We start from the raw sequence: 21,555 nt of genomic DNA, 5'->3' as shown, positions 1-21,555 counted from the left end.
AAAAAAAAAAAAAATGATGGCAGATTAATTGGTCTATAACTAAGTCAATAAACTCTCAATTACACTCACAACATCAAGTGGTTATTTTATTATTATTAGGGGGAAATTCTGTTTAAAACAGCAGATCCATAAGTAGGCCTCAGTTTACAAGCAGAAGGAAGAGTAATATTCAAGTCAGCTTCATTTTAAAACATTAACGCAGAAAGTAAGGAAAAAAATTTTAAATGACAGTGTTCAATTTTCTCATCTCTACTCTTAATAATTCCTTTCTCATTATAATTTGTTGTTCAGCTTGTCCTCTCCATTGTAAAATAATTGACCAAGGAGAAGAACCCTTGAATTTAGTTCAGACCATGAGAGATCCCAAAGAGGATTTTTGCTGGGGTTCCAAGCAAAAAAAAAAAAAAAAAAAAAAATAACCTGAAGACCAGTCTTTACTAACATTTGAATCTTGAATCTTGTCCATCTGGCCATAAAGGAGAGAAAGGGAATATGCCCCTTGCCCTGTGTGTGCTTATAAATCAGTTCACAACTAAGCTGTAAGTGAGCAAGAGATCAGCAGCATTCATAAATTACAGCTTCATCTTCAGATACCGTTTATCATTGTAACCAGCATTACCAATTTACAAACCTAAACTGTAAACTTTCTATGCAGCTCTCACTTTATATCATGGTGTGTGTTTTCTAATGTTAAATTCATCAAGACTTACCCTGATTTTCTTGAAGAAAAATGGCACAATTCAATATGGGCCTATTTGCTGTTATTTTTGTTGTGCTGAATCTTAGATGCCTTCTACTGAAATAAAGAGGGAAGAGAAGGGAAGGGAAGGGAAGGGAAGGGAAGGGAAGGGAAGGGAAGGGACAATCAAAGATTCGGGAAAAGTGTAAAATTAGAGTAAGCAAAGTGAAGAATTGGTTATAAATGAAGAAGTTCCTTTGGATTTAAGTTCTGCATATATACATGTATTAAAAAAAAAAAAAAAAAAAAAAAAAAGAAAAAGGGGAGAGAGAGAGAGAAAAAAAGTTTTCTCATATTTCCTTAGATACTAACGGTGCAGCTTTAAGGTGTTTTTTTTTCCTTTTCTTTTTGCAGTAGTACCCCATTAAAATCCACTGTGAAAGAATCAGGAAAAACACAGAGTCCTCTCTAGCTAGTAGTTCTGCCTGAGAGTAAAATTTTATGCAATTGAAAATCAAGTATAAGACTCACGAATGTGTTATGATCTTCTAGGTAATTTCAGTCAGAAGTTGTCTTCAACTGCTTTGAATCAGTTTATTTGCACTTACAATATCATAAAATCTTGGTTGCCAACTCTAATAATAGCAAGGAATCACTTCTTCACGTTACTCATTTTAGGAATTAGGGCAAAACATTGTATTCTTGAGTAATGGAAGCACAGAAAGAAAGAAAAAAATAAATAAAGATTTTTCATTGGCCTTGTTGATATTTTAAATGAATCATATATGAATCGTATAGCACCATGCAGGAGAGGTTTCTTACAGTCTCTGCAACATCAGAAGGGTGCAGCACTGACACTGACTTGTCTATGCCCAGCCAAAAATGGGACAATATTTAATAAATGTGAACATTTCAATCTGTAGGACTTCATTCAGATATGTTTAGTCAAAGAAAGAAAGAGAGATTCCAAAGACTTTCTAGTCTACTAGTAGCTGTCTCTATGTACTGAGTTAATAATGTAGCACATATTCAGATGGCTGGAGTGAAAAGTCCTGTTGTCAAAGGTATAAAAGCAATGAAGCATGTAGTGACAATAGTGCATGTTTTTTCTCCCACGTCTTGAAACTATTCATTACCACCTTGATTTTGTATGCAACGATTATACTGCTGGAATTGTTTACATTATTTCTCCTTTTCAAACAGTAAGAATTGTCACTACTTCAAAGATGAGAAGATATTAAAAAAAAAAAAAGTTTTTTTAAAAAAAAAAAAAAAGTGAAATGAACTGTAGGACTTGAAATAGTTTCTTTAGGTATAAATTCTCTTACCAGGCTGTAACTTAAACATTTGACAATAGAAGAGAAGAATACTTCAGCTTTTCTACACATTTAAGAAAAGTCTCTATACTACTCCCAGGAGAAATAAAATATTGTAGGAGTAAACTAGATCTGAAGTAGTATGAACTTTTAAACCAGACAAATGTCATTGCTGACTGCCAATCATGGGGTAGCTGCATAAGTTGATGTGATAGCATCTTCTGCATGTTATGTTGCTGGTGACAGACCCTTTTTGGTCACTTGACTGATGGTGTTTTTGACATTCCCAATACAGACAAGCTGCCTGAGGTTATTTTACTTTCATGCCATTGTCATTTGACGTTAATAACTGTTGAAACAGGTATGGATTGACAGTCCTGGGGAAATGTCTAATTCCCACACCAGATTCTTGTAACTGGCCTATTAGTTTCAGTCACAATGCAAATCTTTCCTCTATGTTCAGGAAGGTTTTCATGATTCTTTCTTTGCATTTGAAATGAAGTTTGCATTGAGAGTGAAAGGTTACTAGGGATATTTTGAGTAATGATGCTCTATCAGCTTGCTGTTGGTCTGTTGGTCATACTAATGCTTGATAAATATTTGTGGTATAATAAGAGGAACTAGTCCCCAATTTGAAGTAGTATACATGATCCATAAGGGTACCTAGAAATCTAACCTCAAGGACTAATTAAAACACTAAATAGTATTTTCTTCCCAGAATGCTCTCATTCATTTCTCATTCATCACTGAGTAAAGTGATGGTCACTTTTTTTCAAAATAGCCATTTGGGAAAAAAAAAAAAAAAAAAAAAAAAAAAAAAAAAGCTACATTAGCACTGGTATTAATCAGAGAAAATCACTGTTCTGTAGATTAACCATCTCTCTTCATTTTCCCACACATTGTCCATTTTTAACAAGTCAGCAGAAAGCTCTAGTTCTATATGAAGACTACATTCTCAAGCAGTATTTCAGATGAGAAACTTTTTTTCCTAATGTTGTAACTTTGGTTACAGACTACTATTCAACTGTGTGTGGCATTTCTGAGTTTGAGCTCAGAATTTGATGCTCAGATTTGAGCTCCGAGTTTGATGCTGCTTCACTTGGACTGTTTTGTTAGCTATCATTGTGCATGGAGCCTTGCAGTCCCGGAGCTATTCTAAATTGGCTGGCATACTAGCTAGCTTTGTAATTAGCAGTTGCTATTCCTTAAAAAGCATCCGATTAATGCTTTTAATACATACACTGCATATATTGTATGTTAATTTCATATTGCTACATTTGAATGTGATGTGGTGTAAATAATCCTTCACTGGACAAAACTCTTCTCAGAAGAGTAAGTCTGGTCCTGACTCTTTTGGGGAGATAATATCTCCTGTGTCATATATCCAGCAACCTGTATAATAAGCAATGTAGGTAAAAATGTAGATATTATACGCAAATAAACTGTACTTTAAGAAATAGTTTAGTGGATGTAACTTCAATATGATAAATCTTTTTAAATGTCATTATTGTATTCAAAAGCAATCACATAACGTTTAATGTTTATGTAAAGACAGGATAGTAGATGTTATAGTTGCTGGGTACTGGTTAATTAAGCTGACCCTTTTGATCAGACTTTCAGAAATGAAGGGGGAATTGTCAGGAATATGTCAGTTTTCATATACCTAGGTAACTATAAGGACACGCAGCTAGCCATTCGCAAACATAGATACCCACAGAGACTAAAATTAGCAGAATCCTATTTGTGATGGCTCTTCCAGCATCTCTAGATAGGTGGGAATGATTACTGGGAGAAATATCAGTTTTGATTTTATTATAACTAATAAACGTATTTTGCCAATAGTTATAATTAGCTGTGCTACCCTCATGCCAACCCAATGTTTTTTGTTTGTTTGTTTGTTTGTTTGTTTTGCATATCATTTAGACTATATCTTTCCTTAAAAAAAAAAAAAAAAAAGGCATTAAAAGTATATCAATGGTTAAATTTATGGAATAATATTTGCTCATATACTGTAATTATTCATTTAAATTGATTACTGCATCATTCAATATTTCCTTAAACAAAATTTTTATAATGCTAGAAATGTAGGGTTGTTATTGAATTGATGTATATTCAAAAATATGCATACATTTAAATACTTGGAAGTACTTAAACATTATTAGCTAGTGAAAGAAGAAAGTGGCAAAAAAAAAAAAAAAAAAAAAAAGTGGGATTCTTTTTCCATGAAAGTTGTTTTATTTATTGTAAGATTATTTTTCACAGCCTGAGTAATACATTTTCTGTAAATTAATAAACTTTAGCAGTATATATGTTTTTTTTTCCTTTATGAATTTTCTTTTCACTTTTTAGTTCAGTGATTTACACTTACATAATAATAAGACACTGCTGCAGGTGAAACACTCAAAAAATCACATCTCAAAGAAAATACAAAACAGTTTCTTTAAAGGTTGTATTTGCTGAAACACAAACAAAAATTCTAGGTATTATTCCTGCATTTCATAAAATATCTTCAAGTATAATTTGTCAGTGAAAATAATTTTTCCTAACAAAATTGAATTAAATTTTAAAATATATACAGAGTAATTTTGTGTTCTTTTACACTAAACAGAACTTATATCCCCTTCCTATACATTAAAATAAAAATTGTGTAATTCATGCATGACCGGTGTTAACCAGTAATACATGTTACTACTCAATACAGGTAATATCCATATGTTCTTCTGAACCACAATAAGAAATAGCCACATAGTTACCTCACAATTGCTGCATATATGCTCTATGGGTCAGTAAGATAGTACTGCAGTCCTGTGGGGATTCTTTTTTTTTTTTTTTTTTTTTTTTTCCGATTAAATTCTAATTAATGCTGGGTGATTTTTAGAAGATATATTGGTACATATGGTTTCTCTGTGCCATCTTTTGTTCTTAGTAGGGAATAACAGATCTAAATCCTACTAACCCAAGCAGGAAACATTTTCCAGTTCAATCAGAGTAAGCATAGTCAGCTGTGTTTGAACTTCTGATAAAACTAGCTTAGTTTAGAAAGATTAGTTCAACAATTTTTGGTGCAAATACATAAAAATGTTTCAAGAAAAGATAACATTTTAGGTTTGCACAGCTTAATATTAGGGAAAACTCAAAAAGTACATGAGATTTTTGAATTTGCATCAGGACAGTTTCTGTTATCCTCCTCTAATGTTGCATACATGTTATTTTCAGTTTAAATCCATGGTGAAACCATTTTAAGTGGGCTGCATGAGAAGGGGAAGGAACAAAAATTCCTCATCTTTTTTTTTTTTAAAAAAAAAAAAAAAAAAAAAACTTTGTGAATTACATAGAAATGAAGCCCTTTTTTTACCAATAGAATAATGTGCTGTTGATAGTGACAGGAGGATGTTTCCTGGAAGAGAGGGCACAGCCTTACAGAGCAGGTGATGACATTGCTCAGAGAGATGAAAACTGAGCAACAGAGTGGGCACCTCTTTGGGGCTTTACCTCTTCAACCATTCTGGCAGCTCATAGTGGTGCATGATGACAGGCTGTGGAATGTGAACTTCGGAGATAAACGAGAAAAATCTGACATTATTGGAACTCAGAAGGTGTGGGGTTTAGTCCATACACAAAAGGTTTCCTAAGTTAGGATTCTGAAAACAGTCACGTCTCTAGCAAATATAGACAAAGAACTGTAAGTATAGTGAATTCATATATATATAAATCTGCCCCATCACTTCCTTCCCAGAGCATATGTTGTGTAGCATGAACTGTTTTAAACTTAAAATACCAGAAGAGCTTTTATATCAACACATGACATTTGTATAGCAGTATCTTATAAATGAATTATGGGAAAGATGCAAATGAAAGAATTTTGATTTCATTTATAGCTGTGAATGCTTTTTTCTACATGCATTAAAGAGAAGAATTTTGCTGGCAGTATTTTATGACCTTAATCTACTGTAGTATTTCATGTTTCAAAATTTACATGTAATCAAAACAAAGTAATAGTGATATCTCTCTTTCATAATGTGGTAACTATCATTCTTAAAGCTTGCTATTGTGACTAGTCCATTTATGTACTATAAATTATAATAAATATATTTTAAAATTCATAAGTAATTCATAAGTTTGCGCGGCAGTTCGCGCGGGCAGGGCGAGCGGGGGGCTCATCGTCGCTCTTTTGCAGCTGCCTCTCCCTTCGGTGCTTGTAACCTGCTTGCGTAGAACCTGACCATGGTATCGACCAGGCAGAAAACCGTGGCCTCCGCATCTCGTGAGGCATCTCCAGCCACAGTCACCAGTGTGGCTACTCAGACGGAGGGCTCGGGGAAACACGCAGCCGTCCAGGTCCTGGGCTGCAGAGTGTGCCCCAGCCTTCTGTCGGTCTCTGACAGCAGTGGTGGGTATGCCTGTGGGATGTGTGCCCAGGTTGAAGAACTGCTCAGCCAGGTAGCGGAGCTCCGGGAGGAGGTGAACAGGCTCAGGAGCATCAGGGAATCAGAGAGGGAAATTGACTGGTGGAGGTGCGCTCTACCCTCTCTGAGGCAGGCTCACGAGACTGCCACGGCACAGGCGTCTCCTGTTACGCAGAAGACGGAGGTTCGCTCCTCCAGCCAGGCAGCGGGAGGAGACCTAGATCAAGGGGGGGAATGGAGGCAGGTGCCTATTCGGGGTGGTAGGCGAGCCCTCTCTCTGCCCACCTCACCTTCTCATCTACCCTTAAATAATCGATATGAAGGACTAGAGCAAGACAATCTAAATGACAAAGTAGACAAACACCCGTCCCAGTTGGAGGGGGCGCCTAAGACAATGCAACCTACACGTCGCATTGCCACATCATCCTTCAAAAAAGAAAGAAGGGCTATTGTTATGGGGGGCTCCCTCCTGAAAGGGACAGAGGGACCGATATGCCGACCGGACCCAACCCGCAGAGAAGTCTGTTGCCTCCCTGGGGCTCGGGTGAGAGACTTTGCCAAGAAAGTCAAGCGCCTGGTACGGCCCACTGACTACTACCCGCTACTGGTCTTTCAGGCTGGTAGCGATGAAGTAGCAACGAGAAGTCCGAAGGCGATCAAAAGAGACTTTAGGGATTTGGGGCGACTACTTAGAGGATCAGGGGCGCAGGTGGTGTTTGCCTCTGTCCTTCCGATAGGGGGGATCGAAGCTGAAAGACGTACTGTTCACATAAACTCGTGGCTTCGAGACTGGTGTGACCGGCAGAATTTTGGTTTCTTTGATCATGGGAAGGTCTATGCTACACCGGGCCTGATGGCACCGGATGGGATGCGCCTCTCTCGGAGAGGGGTAAGGATCTTAGGTCAGGAGTTGGCAGGGCTGATAGATAGGGCTTTAAACTAGAGTCGAAGGGGGAAGGGGCTAAAACCAGGCGAGCCGGTGAAGACCTAAGGGATGGTACGCTAGAATCAGAGGGGCTGTGTGCCAGTGGGGTCCTTTGGTCAGATCCACAAGGTGCTGAGTGTAAGGAGACGCACCTGAAGTGCTTTTACACAAACACACGCAGTATGAGGAATAAAATAGATGAGCTAGAAGTCCTGGCCCAGTCCCGCAACTACGACATCATCGGCATAAGCGAAACCTGGTGGGATGAGTCCTGTGACTGGGGTGTTGCGATAGATGGTTACAGGCTCTTCAGGAGGGACAGGCAGGGTAGGCGAGGTGGTGGGGTGGCGATGTATGTGAAGCAGGTGCTGGACTGTGTGGAACTTCAGGTTGGCGATGGCAAAGTTGAGAGCCTCTGGGTAAGGATCAAGGGACGAACGAATAAAGGGGATGTAGTTGTGGGAGTCTATTACAGACCGCCTGGCCAGGATGATAGCGCCGATAAATTATTCTTTACAGAACTAAGAGAGGCCTCGAGATTAACTCCCCTTGTCCTTATGGGGGACTTCAACTTGCCGGACATTAACTGGGAGTGCCACACGGCTGACACGAGCAAGTCCAGGAGGTTCATGAAGCACCTAGATGATAACTTCTTGGTACAGGTGCTAACGGAGCCAACTAGGAAAGGTGCCCTCCTAGACCTGTTGCTAGAAAACAGAGAGGGTCTGGTGGGAGATGTGGTGATTGGTGGCCGCCTCGGTCATAGCGACCATGAAGTGGTTGAGTTCAACATTTATGGTGACAGAAGGAAAAGCACCACCAAAACCTCATCCCTAGATATGGGGAAAGCGGACTTCAGGCTGCTCAGGGAACTAGTCAGTAAGGTCCCCTGGGAAACTGCTCTTGAAGGCCTCGATGTCCACCAGTGCTGGTCACTCTTTAAGCGATGCCTCCTAGAAGCACAAGATAAGGCAATTCCAAAATATCGCAAGTCAGGCAGGCGGGGCAGGAAGCCGGCGTGGCTGACCAGGAACATTCTAATGGAGATTAGGCGGAAACAGAGAGTGTTTCGCTACTGGAAGGAGGGCCAGGCATCATGGAAAGAATACAGGGATGCTGTTCGTGTTTGTAGGGAGAAAGTTCGAGTGGCCAAAGCACAGCTAGAGTTGAAGCTGGCTGTGTCTGTGAGAGAAAATAAAAAGGTTTTTTTTAGATATGTAAATGGAAAAAGGAGAACTAAAGAAAACATAGGGCCGCTCCTTGATAGGGAAGGTCTCCTCACAGACGATGACGTAGGCAAAGCAGAGACGCTTAACGCCTTCTTTGCCTCTGTCTTCAATGCCGATGATGGGCTTCGGGACCCAGGGTGCCCTGAGCTGGAGGACCGGGACGGTGGGGATGACAAACTCCCAACTGACCCTGAACGTGTGCGGGATTTGCTACTCCACCTGGATCCCTACAAGTCCATGGGTCCGGATGGGATTCATCCCCGGGTGCTGAAAGAGCTGGCGGATGTCATCGCGGAACCTCTATCAATTATTTTTCAACGATCCTGGGAATTTGGAGAGGTCCCAGTAGACTGGAAGCTGGCAAATGTTGTGCCAATTTTCAAGAAGGGTCAGAAAGAAGACCCTAGCAATTACAGGCCTGTCAGTCTCACGTCAGTGCCTGGTAAAATCATGGAGAAGTTGGTTCTCGGACTTATTGAGGCGCACCTGGGGGACAAAGCAGTCATTGGTCCCAGCCAGCATGGGTTTGTGAAGGGTAGGTCCTGCCTAACTAACCTGATTTCCTTTTATGATAAGATCACCCGTATGGTGGACCAAGGGAAACCAGCTGATGTGATTTTTTTGGACTTCAGCAAGGCTTTTGACACGGTTTCCCATAGGATCTTACTGGACAAAATGTCCACCATACAGCTAAATAAAAACATCATACGATGGGTGAGCAATTGGCTAACGGGCAGGGCCCAAAGGGTTATGGTAAATGGAGCTGCGTCAGGCTGGCGGGCGGTCACCAGTGGGGTCCCTCAAGGCTCCATTTTAGGGCCGGTACTTTTCAATATTTTTATAAATGATCTGGATGTAGGAATAGAGGGTATTTTGAGCAAGTTTGCTGATGACACCAAACTTGGAGGAGTTGTGGACTCAAATGAGGGCGTAAAGGCCTTGCAGAGGGATCTGGACAGGTTGGAGAGCTGGGCGATCACCAACCGCATGAAGTTCAATAAGAGCAAGTGCCGGGTCCTGCACCTGGGACGGGGAAACCCTGGCTGCATGTACAGACTGGGCGATGAGACGCTGGAGAGCAGCCTAGAAGAGAGGGATCTGGGGGTCGTGGTAGACAGCAAGTTGAATATGAGCCAGCAGTGTGCCCTGGCAGCCAGGAGGGCCAATCGTATCCTGGGGTGCATCAAGAACGGCATCGCTAGTAGGTCAAGGGAGGTGATTGTCCCGCTCTACTCTGCGCTGGTGCGGCCTCACCTCGAGTACTGTGTGCAGTTCTGGGCACCACAGTATAAAAAGGACATGAAACTGTTGGAGAGTGTCCAGAGGAGGGCTACGAAGATGGTGAAAGGCCTGGAGGGGAAGACGTACGAGGAACGGCTGAGGTCACTGGGCCTGTTCAGCCTGGAGAAGAGGAGGCTGAGGGGAGACCTCATCGCAGTCTACACCTTCCTCGTAAGGGGTTGTCAAGAGGCAGGAGACCTTTTCTCCATTAACACTAGTGACAGGACCCGCGGGAACGGGGTTAAGCTGAGGCAGGGGAAATTTAGGCTGGACGTCAGGAGGGGGTTCTTCACAGAGAGGGTGGTTGCACACTGGAACAGGCTCCCCAGGGAAGTGGTCACTGCACCGAGCCTGTCTGAATTTAAGAAGAGATTGGACTGTGAACTTAGGCACATGGTCTGAACTTTTGGGTAGACCTGTGCGGTGTCGAGAGTTGGACTTGATGATCCTTAAGGGTCCCTTCCAACTCAGGATATTCTATTCTATTCTATTCTATTCTATTCTAATATTTAATTTGTTACCCAGAAACACAAAGCATTCTAGTCTTGCTGTGGGTAAGCTGCTTTATAGATACACATGATGAAAGGAGAAATATGTCTTTAAGTCTGAAAAGTAATTCACCTGCTTCTAAAGAAGGTTTCATATGTAAGACAAGGAAAAGTTCTAAGGTATTCCCTTGTGAGTAAGCAATAGCTATCAGGATGCATTAGGTAAAACTAACTCACACAGTACCCTCCAACCCTTGACTCTCCAAACACATTTGGAGATGTGTTCAGAAGATGTTGGTGCTTCTGACAGCATATACAAATCCTCACAGTTCTATGGGAAGATATTTCACTTCTGTGTTGAAACTGTATTCTTTGTCATATTGTGTAGATAGTTCTAAGACACAAATTTTGAGTTATACAACAACACAGTGCCTGCATTACAGTCTACTTTGCAAAATATGGCCATAATCATTTAGCACTCACATTAAGAGATTTTCTTCTGTGTGGTAGGTGGAGAATGGTCTAATCTGGGTGTGATCACAAACATCTTGCAGGCAAGAAGCAGCAGCTTAAATTAAACTACTAGAGTCAAACACCCTGAAAGGCTGTTTCTGAATCCAACATTTCAAGTTCTAGATGTTGCTGTAATAGAAAGAGGCAAGTGAGCAAGTGGACTGGAGAGATGAAAACAAAAACACTCACAAGCAGCAGCTTCCTATAATTTTTTTGTTGTTGTTTGTTAGTTTGTTTGCTTGTTTCCCCAAAAGTCTGCTGGAAATTTGGTGTGAGAATGCATATAAATAGAACATTTTGCTTTTACATGAGAGTAGTATTTTGAATATATATTGATGTTAAGCTAAAATTATGGAAATGCCAATACATTTTCCTTTCTCCTTAGATGTTTGTAAAATTAAACAGATTAGTTTTGTATGTTTACCATCATCTCAGTTCATGAACGTACCCTTTCGGTCTGGGTGCAGGCAAATGAAGTAAAGTAATAAAATATAGATTTAAGTAAAAAAAGTAAAAAAAAAAAAAAAAAAAAAAAAAAAGTAAAAAAGGCTCTGTATAGACCTAGGCATCCTGTCAGCATTTACAATATTCTGTAATACAATTTAGTCAAAAAGGAAAATATGAGAGGGAAGGAAAGCAAACATGAGAGCACCAGACTAGATTTGCTCTGTCACTTATACACTACAAGCCTTTCCACATTGATTCCCCAGAGTTGGAGTAGCTGTTGGGCAAGTCAATAATAAACCTCCCTTGAGGGCTTGGCTTACCTGGATTTCAGTGCACAGCCCTCCATGCTGCCAGCATATGACAATGTGTCTTGTGAAGTCCCCTCCTTTATAGACATAAGTCTGCTTCATCAGACCTCACAAATATCCAAGGAAAAGGCAAAGGTGGAAAGAGAGAAAGGCAGAAACGCTGGAGGGAAATTTATTTTTTTCATGCATGAGCAGAAAATGAATTTGGGAGGTAGGATTTTAAATGAATTCATCTTATTACTATTAACCCCCCTGTTTTATTTTTATTTTTATTTTTATTCTCTAGTGATATACCTGCTTTCTCCATACTTCCATCAAGCAGGCAGCATCTGTAGAAAAAGTGTTAAGAAATAGTGTGCTGTTACTTCAGTATTTTCTTCTTACATACAAAGTTAAATGTCATCTGGAGACTACTGACGAAAGTCTCTCACCACCATCCTCTCGTGAGGATGTCACAAGAAGACCAACTTTGGAGATATGTGTCCTGGGACAAAGACTGCAAAAAAAAAAATCAGGAAGCGTTAAAGGAAGCCTCTTGGCTTGCAGTACTCAAAACAAAAATAAAAAAAAAATAAAATAAAATTGTATCCCTGCAGCAACAATCATGTTAGTCTCAAAAATTCCCAAACTGAGTCGGTCATTTGAACTTCCTGCCTGGGAACTCTGTCAGCTAATAGACAGATTAACTCAGGAACAATCTGTTTCTGGATTATTCTGGGCCCTGAATAAATCCATGTATCCAAATATATTTTCGGGACCTGGAAGAAAAAGGCCTTTCTCCCTTTCTTGTCCAGCAAATGTTTCTGTCACTTGAGATCTGTCCCTAACCAGGCAAGGATTCAAAGACTGTACCAAGTAGGTATGGAAAGATTTTGCTTGGATATAATTTTTTACTAACTACAATGAGTCATCATGACTAGATTCTTCAAGGGATGCATGTAGTTGATTTTTTATTTATTTATTTATTTATTTATTGTCTTTCTGAATTTTAGCACTGCATTGGAGAGATTGTCACCAAAGTATTTTCCAGATGTTCCCAAAAAAGGAATGAAAAAAAAAAAAAAAAAAAAAAAAATTAGTTTCAGTTTAATAGAGACATTTCTAGATGACTGGAGACAGCCAGTCCTAAGGATGATCAGATATAGACTATGACAACGGATATTCATTTTGGGCACGGTCCCCATCCTGCTCTCCAGAAAGTTTCCCTTAGGTGAAGCTTACTTTGTAATAAAAGGCAGCTGGCCTAGCTGCCTAGATTTTTATTAGTTGTGGTTTCACACTATATGAATGCCAGTTTGAGATGTTAGTTAGACCAATACCAGACAGTTTGTGATGTTAAATTTGGAAAGTGGATAAAATGTGAGTGGCTGTGGAGAGCAGCTATTGTGCTGTCTCAGTGGGTGTTCATGTCTTGGTAAACTGGCAGATAGGGAGTTCTCAGATAAAGATCAATGGGATGCAATGGACAACTCAGAAAAGATGAGGAGGTTTTGAATTTTCATACAAAAATTCCAACTAATGCCCAAATTGCTCTGAGACCAAAAAGAGGTGAGCAGAACTGAATGAATTCCTTATTCAATCTGTCTTGATGGGCATAGGTGTTCAGTACAGTAAAGGAAAAAGTTTTGCATTTAAAGAACTTTTTTATTGCTGTGGTTTCCTTTGCCCCTAGAAAAATAAGAACCTTTAGAAAACTAAAGTTTTTCAATAGTTCAGCTAAAGAGCAGTAAAGACTATTTCAGATATTATGTTTGATGTTTTTTCTAAATTGCATTTTTCTTTCAGGCAGGCCTTCTAGAAATATATTGTTTTGAAAAATCACTTGTCTTTTCTCTTTTCTGTTAACTCCACCTCCTGTCCCCAAATACGAAATGGGAATTGCAGTCCTTATAGTGTAAAAAACTTTTTTTAAGTTCATAAATCAAGGCAAAGAGATAGAAGTGGAATTTTGTGTTACTAGCTTAAGCTACTTTTTAAGAAGTTACTAATTTTTCACAGTTTTTTTTTTTTTTTTTTTTTTTTTGGAGTAAAATGTTAACACTAATATTTATTTTTATTATTTATTTTTTTTTTTCAGAATTAGAGGCAGAGGAATGGTGCAAGCACCTTTGCATGGAGTGTCTAGGAACCAGGCTCAATGATATAAGTCTTGGTGAACCAGATTTGCTTGCTGCTGGAGTCCAGAGAGAACAAAATGGTAAGTAACTTTGTAATTGCTCCTATATCAGTTCTTGGCTGATGTCCCATGTTATCTTTGCTGGTATTTGTGCCTGTGGGTTTTTTGTTTGTTTGTTTGGTTGGTTGTTTTTTTTTTTGCTATTACCTCATTAATAACTAAACTGTTGGATGTGATTTCAAGGCTTAATCATATTTTTTCTACAAATAAATGTGATCAAATTTTACACTAAATAGCATAGATATAGTGACTTCATTGTATTCACATTTTCCTCTCTTGGGAAAGGATGACAACAACCTTTCTGGTTGAGGAAGCAGTAGACTCATTGCAGTGGAATAAAGCAGTAGCTGTTCCACAGCCTTTAAAAGACAGTGATGAACATTTCAACAGCACTTTGGACTACAAAACACATACTTGCTTTAAACTCATATCTGCCTGAAATAACAAAAAATCTAAATCTAAATGTTACCAAACAGAGGTGGAAAGGACAATGGCAGGTTCTAGTCAGCCCTAAGCCCAAGCTTGTAAGTCTTTTGAACAGAAATTTAGACACATGCACAGGAAGGATGCTAGTGGATGGAATATGCAATAACAAAACAAAATCTGTGATTTTCCTGTCATTTAATTCCTATTAATGAACATGAGGGCAAACAAAAAATGTGCTCATTTATTCCTCCCTAAATTTCATCACTCAGTGATTGTTACTGTCTTGATGCTTTTATAAAATCTAATAGCTTTTAATAAAGTAATAAAATAAGCTGCCTCAATGATCATAACAAAACAAGCAAAATATCATTATAAAAAAAAATAATGACATCATTAAATTATAGAATGAATAGCACTATATCAATTATATTGTATTAATTTCTTATGAGATTGTGGACATCTCTGAACCTAATAGCATAAAATGTACAGAAATCTTCAAGGAATTTGATTCAAAGATCAGGTATTTTTTGTGTGTGATTTAAAGAAAGTTCAAATGTTTGTGAAGTTGTTTCCTTTTTATCAGAGGTAGGATTTAATTTGTGACTTGGTTTAATTTTCCACTTGTTTCAAATTATATTAAAAAATCTACTTATGTCATAGGAAAGTGATAACAACTCAACGTATCCTATCTGCTATAGGCTATCCTATAGGCTCACCACCTTCACAAATTGTGACTGATCAGAGGGTGGAATCATTTGGGAGCTCTAAAAAAAAATTTTAATTTTAAATTTATTTTCTTGTCCATTTTCTTCATGATTATTCATACATATTCCTCATATAATTTACTTTGTCCTAATAATAATATTTTACATACATTATGTTCGTTATCTATCCAAGTACTTACCCATTCCTGCCTTTAGAGTACATTTGCATGCTCATAAAGGCATGTTATCAAAAATTCTAGTTCAAAACATATCTAAAAAAAAAACTTTTTAAAATAATACCAAGCTTTTTTGACCTGAAAATGAAACATCTAAGTTACATTTTGAATTTAAAACTCAAGAAAAGTGAGTATATTTATGATATATCTGAATTCTAGCTCATTTTGAAAATGGAAGCTCTATCACTGTCAAGGACATTTTGTTATTTTCACATTAAATAATAACTATACATTGATAATTTGTCTGTGAATGTCATTTCAAAACACATAGCAAGTATAAGTCAAACTCATTTGGAGGTTGACTCTTGAGTTAGTCTATGTAGTAACTTACTTGAAAAAGAGATGCAAACATATAGTTTGTACAATCTGGAGTAGAATTAAAAAGTCTCAGCTCCTTATTTCACACATGTTCTGTAGCCATACAAAGACTTTCTTTCAGGCCACTGACTGAACAAAATACTTCTCTTAGTACCTAAGCAAGACCATAGATTGTATCGTCATAGAAACTACAGTATCAGGGGGTTTACAATTTTAGATATTATTTTTTCATTTTTTTGACATTTTAAGGGCTAAAAGCAATTGAATAATAGTGTTATGCTGTTTATATCTCTGTTATATGACAGAATATTAGACATGACTGGATGTTAAAACCACTAATCTCTACAGAGCAAGTGTTAATCCCATCCTGCTATCTTTTTCAAATGGTTACTTCCCCTAAAGATTTTTTGAAATGTTTACAATTTGATAAAGATATTTCTTTAATCAGAAAAGAACTAGCCTAACGAGTATTCTTTCATAAGATATTTTACTTTGTCCTGGTAATAATATTTTAATACTCTATGTTTTTCATCTCTCCGAGTGCTTACACATTCCTGTCGTACTATCACGTGACAAAAGAGGGAAGGTTTTCTGTTGTGTAGGTTTCTGTTTTAGTAATTGGTATGACAAACACACACCAACCAGCATATTTAGTTTAAAAGATTTGTAATAAATCTCTTAATTGTTATCATATATGGCCTGGGGCCATAAAAAAATCTTTGTTATGTGCTACTGATAATTTTTATACCCAAAGACTCATTGACATATAAAAATGCATGGCAGGAAAAATATGCATTTTTTTTTTTTGATTTATATAACATTCATTTTTCTTACATCTGAGTTTTGTTTGTCCTTCCACTCTTGCTTTCCCGAGATTTTTTTTTTTTTTTCATGACAAATGCAATATGGTTTGCAAAACACAAGAGGAGAAAATGCATGATAGCACTAATTCTTTTTTTTTATTTTTATTTTTTTTTTTTTTCATTCTGAGTTGTTTAGTAGGTGTTAGCAAGTTATCTTTTATTGGAGCTGCACAGTTGCTTGACCCTCTAGCACCAAGCAGTTCTGTGGTGATGGTAGCTACAAATCTCCACTGCTTATAGCAGAGACCTCTGGCTACTCTGAGAAGAATAGAGAAGACTTCTAAGTGATTCCTGTGCAAAGTACATCTGTAACAGAAAGCTTCTCACTCATTTCTGTTATTACTTTCAAGTATTACCACAAGCATTAAAGTTGTAAACTCCACTGTGGAAAATGACCATTAGGTGGTTTTATTTTTTATATCTAAGTCTCACAACTAATGTCTGCTTAGTTTACAGTGATATGAAGTTTCTATTAAAACAGAGGCCTGAAATGAAGCTTCCCTCCTCTCCAACCATTTTACTTTCTCTCTCCTGCAACTGCTGCGATTTGGTAGCGTTTGTCAGCCCTATAACTGCAACCCTGTTCCTGTTTAAATTTATTTCACAGCAGACACAATTTCTTACTATTTGTGAATGTCCATTTATATTATTTTTTAATGAATGAGAATACAGTAAAATCCAGTAAAGACTACAAGATCCCATTTAGATAACAAAATTAGTATAATGGCAGCGGAGTTATATATACAATGATAGGACAAAAAATAATACACAGTAATAACTTCAGGAAAGAAACTCTGGACTCAGCTGCAATTTATAACAATGATGACAAGTGGTCTTCTATTCTGTGATACTTATACACACCTCATATCCCTTAGGTTTCTCAAGATATCCCTCAGATTTCTCAAGCTGCTGATAGGAAAAACATAAATGTAGAGTGCTGTCTTCATTTGGAAATTAGAGACTTGGTTTCCAGATCTCAATATATTTGAGATATATATCTCAATCTATTATGTGTTGTTTTGCCTGATTTTTTTTTTGTTTTGTTTTGTTTTGGAAATGTATTATAAACATTTGAAAGATAATTATATTTTACTTCTTTTACTCCCTGCCTAATATTTCAATTGATATCTCAGAAAATTTCTTCCTTTGTAAAATTCTCTCTCTCATAATTGTTCTACCTTTCTTTCTTATTTAAAAAGATTGAACCATACTGCAGTCTTACATTCTGTTTTTTTAATTGCCACTAATTCATTAATTTGTTAGAAAAAAGCCTGTAGCTCCTTATACTGAACAATGTCCTTAAATCCTCAGAAGAGGATTACAAGTTATTTCTTTATGCTACATGTTGAGATTACAAACTACAACCAAATCATAGGGATTTCGTAATGAAGTTCATATAGCTGACCTGTTTTAAGGCATTTTCTAGAGTCTGTACAAGTCCTGTTTGTGATTTACTACATGAAAACATTGTACATGCTTTTTATTCATTTTCTTTTATCTTTAATCAACTGTTATAGGGTTGTTTTGTGTGTTTTGTGTTGTTTTTTTGTTTGGTTGTTTTTTTTAAGATAAACCACATATAGGCAACTTTATTTTATTTATTTATTTATTCATTTATTTATTTTCTCTAGAAAATAAAGGCATTTACAATTTTAATGGATGGGTAAGACAGTCAGTTTTTAGATTCTTCTCTACCTCACTACTTATCAGTGAAGTAATTAAAAATAATTAATTAATGGTAGCTTTTTAAAATTTTCATTAAAATGCTAATAAGCATTACCACACATTATTAACAAGGAAAAAAAAAAAAAAAAAAAACATACTTTTTTTAATTCTAAAACCATGGTTCCTCAGTTTTTAAACCAAGAAAAATTGTTTTAAGAGACCTGACATATGTATGAACACAAAGTGCTGTGACCAAGACTTAGAGCTCTCTTTCCACCTAAAAATAATAGCTTCATAAATTCATAGACGGAGAGTTTCTTCCAGATAGGATGTGAATGTTTGCTTTCAAAGCCTCTTCTTATATGGATCTGACCAACCTGACTGCCTCGTTTCATAAGCACTTTTTCCCTCACGTTAAAGCTGAAATAAAATGAAGCCTCTGGATTACAGGATTGGAATGTTATCTGTTCAGCTCTTCATATGGGATGATTTAGGCAAAGGAATCCAGTGATAAAACTATTAGAACCAGGATCATTAGGCCTCCCAGTCATTTTTTTCCGTAGTACAGCTGCACTTCGAACTGAAAGACTGAGAGCATTTCAGAGCTGCCGCCAAGTCCCCGTCTCAGTCAATATGCTCATTCTAACAAAGCCTCTTCTGCTTCCATTCTCTGGAAACCGTTATTAAAGGTCATCTACTTGCCAAAGCCCAAATGCTAAACACCTTTATGTAGACAAAGTATATGACAAAGTATATTGCTGTGCTTATTCAAGGAGATGGGAAAGAACAGCACACTGAAAACAGTATGGTAATATGTCAGCTCATCTGGACCCCTCCACTCCCTGAACTTTGCTCTTACCAGTTTTAGAGGAGAGAGGAAGATTGTAATGCTAAAATAATGAGGAATTGTACCTGCTCAGTCTCGGTCTTGACTTAACCAACAGAATAGCATCTTCTTGTTTGTTTTCTTCCATTTCCCTATTTGCTGAGGCCCTCATTAACTTCCATGTATTTAATCTTACCACCCAGTGGAAAATTATCATCTCACCCCACTGATACACAGGTGATAACTGATCCACAGAGGAACTAAATATCTCATTCAATGTGATTCAGAAAAATCTGGAAACTGAATTCAAGTGGAACTGATTTCAGACATCCCAAATCTAGACTACAAATGCTTATTCTTGCCAATATGAGTTTAAGGGCAAAAGTTGCCTCTAAAAACTGATTGATTTTATTACCATTATCTAGAAATTTGTTCAAATGGACAAACTAGACCCTACATTTTAATTCTTGAAAATATTTAATAGTATTCACACTTTTTCAGGTCCTCAGTTTCCTGCTATTTTAAAGTGTTAGTAAATTTTAGCTTCAAAAGAACGTTTGTACAACTTTCTTTTCTTGCCAATTTGGATAAGTTCCAATAGGCCTACATTTTGCCCTGAAGCTCATGGTCACTTCCATCATGCAGAATTTCTTTAATTCATGACACCTCACCTTAGACACCAACCTCCACTACAAATTAAACAAATGAATGTCTCTTGATCTTTCAAAGATACTGTATGTCCTTAAGATCCTTCATGTAATAATGTCCTCAAATGCTTCAGAGTAGTTGAGCATTTTGAGAGTGTTCTGGTGGCTTCTAAAACAGCTTGAAATAGCCTTGTACCTTAATAATTGTACCTTTCAATTTTCTCTGCTGTCCAAGTACTCTGTCAGTGAAGAGTTAAAGGAAGTATTTCACCTCTCATGTAGTACTGCCATTCCCCCCCATGCACATTGTGTGACTTGTGTGTAATGGGGAGGACTAGAGAACCAGCTGATACGCTGAACGTTTCTTTCAAAGAGTGGAGGTAAGTAATATGAAGCAACAGCATGGTAGCGTAAAACTGGAGTCTAGTATATGATAAAATCACATCTGCATAGCTCCTAGGCAGTTTTGTATGACTCATCACAGCAGCATTTAAATACTGAAAAAGGGCAAATATATACAATTCCATTGTATATTATGCTATCTTCTCCACTATTCCTTTTCTGATGCAGTCATTGACCTGTACCTCCATGCGTGAGATTTCCATTTATTTCAGTAGACATTAGACTTGACCTGTGCCCAACACATAATTCTGAAAGTTAGGGGAAGTTCTTTTCAGCAATTTCAACAGCATATGCTAATCTATTTATGCTGTATATCAGAAAACTTTTACAAAATATCAGGAGTTTTGCACTTGGGACCTTAGTCCTAAAATACAAGTTTTTGGTTTTACTTGGGTGGGCGACCGAGCTCCACCACAACCGCTCTCTCACTCCCCCTCCTCAAAGAGGAACAGGGAGAAAATACGATGAAAGGGGCTCAAGGGTTGAGATAAGGACAAGGAGATCGCGCAGTAATTATTGTGATGGGCAAAACAGACTCAGCATAGGAAGATAGTAAGATTTATTGCCTATTACTAATGAGTTAGAGAAGTGAGAAACAAAGGAAAGAAACCAAAAGCACCGTCCCCCCCCATCCACCCTCTTCCACCTCCTCCCCCCAAGCGGCGCAGGGGAACGGGGGAGTGGGGGTTATGGTCAGTCTATAGCAATTCTTCTCTGCCGCTCCTTCTCGGTCACTCTCGTCCCCTGTGCTGTGGGGTCCCTCCCATGGGATGCAGTCCTTGCTGAACTGATCCAGCGTGGGCTTCCCACAGGCAGCAGCTCTTCAAGAACTGCTCCAGATATGGGTCCATACCACGGGGTCCATCCCTCGGGAGCAAACTGCTCCAACCTGGGTCCCCCACGGGCAGCAGCTCCTGCCAGGTCACCTGCTCCTGCGTGGGCTCCTCTCCACGGGCTGCAGCTCCAGCCCGGAATCTGCTCCGGCAGGGGTCTTCCACAGGCCGCAGTCTCCGTCGGTGCAGGTCCACCTGCTCCACCGTGGTCTCCTCCATGGGCTGCAACGTGGAACCCTGCTCCACCGTGGCACTCCATGGGCTGCAGGGGGACATCCTGCTTCACCATGGTCCTCACCACAGGCCACAAGGGACTTCTGCTCCGGCGCCTGGAGCACCTCTCCCCCTCCTTCTTCACTGACCTTGGCGCCTGCAAAGCTGTTCCTCCCTCCTCTCACTCTCCCAGCTGCTGTGTGGCGCAGCGTTTTTTTTTTGTTTTTTTTTCCTGTCTTAAATATGCTCTCACAGAGGCGCAAACAAAATCACTTATTGGCTCAGCTCTGGTCAGCAGTGGAGCCCTTACCAAACATGGGGCAGCTTCTAGATCCTTCTCACAGAAGCTACCCCTATGGCCCCCTGCTACCAAAACCTTACCACATAAACCCAGTACAGACCTAAAGAGTGAATCAACTGAGGAGTCATTAATGGGACAAAATGAAATTGACAGGATAACATTGTGGATGACAAGTTTGCATACAGCTATGCAGGACAGCAAATCTTACTGCTCACCAGCAGTTCCATTAATTCTTCAGCCAAACTTCTGTTATTTTATTGACACTCACACACTCATACAAAATTCTGTCATATTTCATATTAGCTCACTTATCTGCAGTATGTTCACTGATTTGTCAGAAAAGTACATGTAAC

General features: G+C 38.4%; 1 protein-coding gene across 2 annotated transcripts in view; it reads left to right on the top strand.

Annotated features, from left to right (window-relative positions):
* Positions 1–21,555, top strand: part of DOK6 (docking protein 6) — a 247,987-nt gene that overhangs the window by 130,635 nt on the left and 95,797 nt on the right. For both annotated transcript variants that reach the window (XM_035319801.1, XM_035319802.1), the window contains exon 4: positions 13,670–13,789. In XM_035319801.1, the coding sequence (XP_035175692.1) occupies positions 13,670–13,789 (120 nt within the window). The remainder of the gene's footprint in view (positions 1–13,669; positions 13,790–21,555) is intronic.

The sequence above is a fragment of the Oxyura jamaicensis genome, chromosome 2 (assembly GCF_011077185.1).
Source record: "Oxyura jamaicensis isolate SHBP4307 breed ruddy duck chromosome 2, BPBGC_Ojam_1.0, whole genome shotgun sequence".
NCBI classification, from domain to species: Eukaryota; Metazoa; Chordata; class Aves; order Anseriformes; family Anatidae; genus Oxyura; species Oxyura jamaicensis.
The sequence above is the reverse complement of the archived record's forward strand: the minus strand, read 5'-3'. Positions and strand labels throughout refer to the sequence as shown.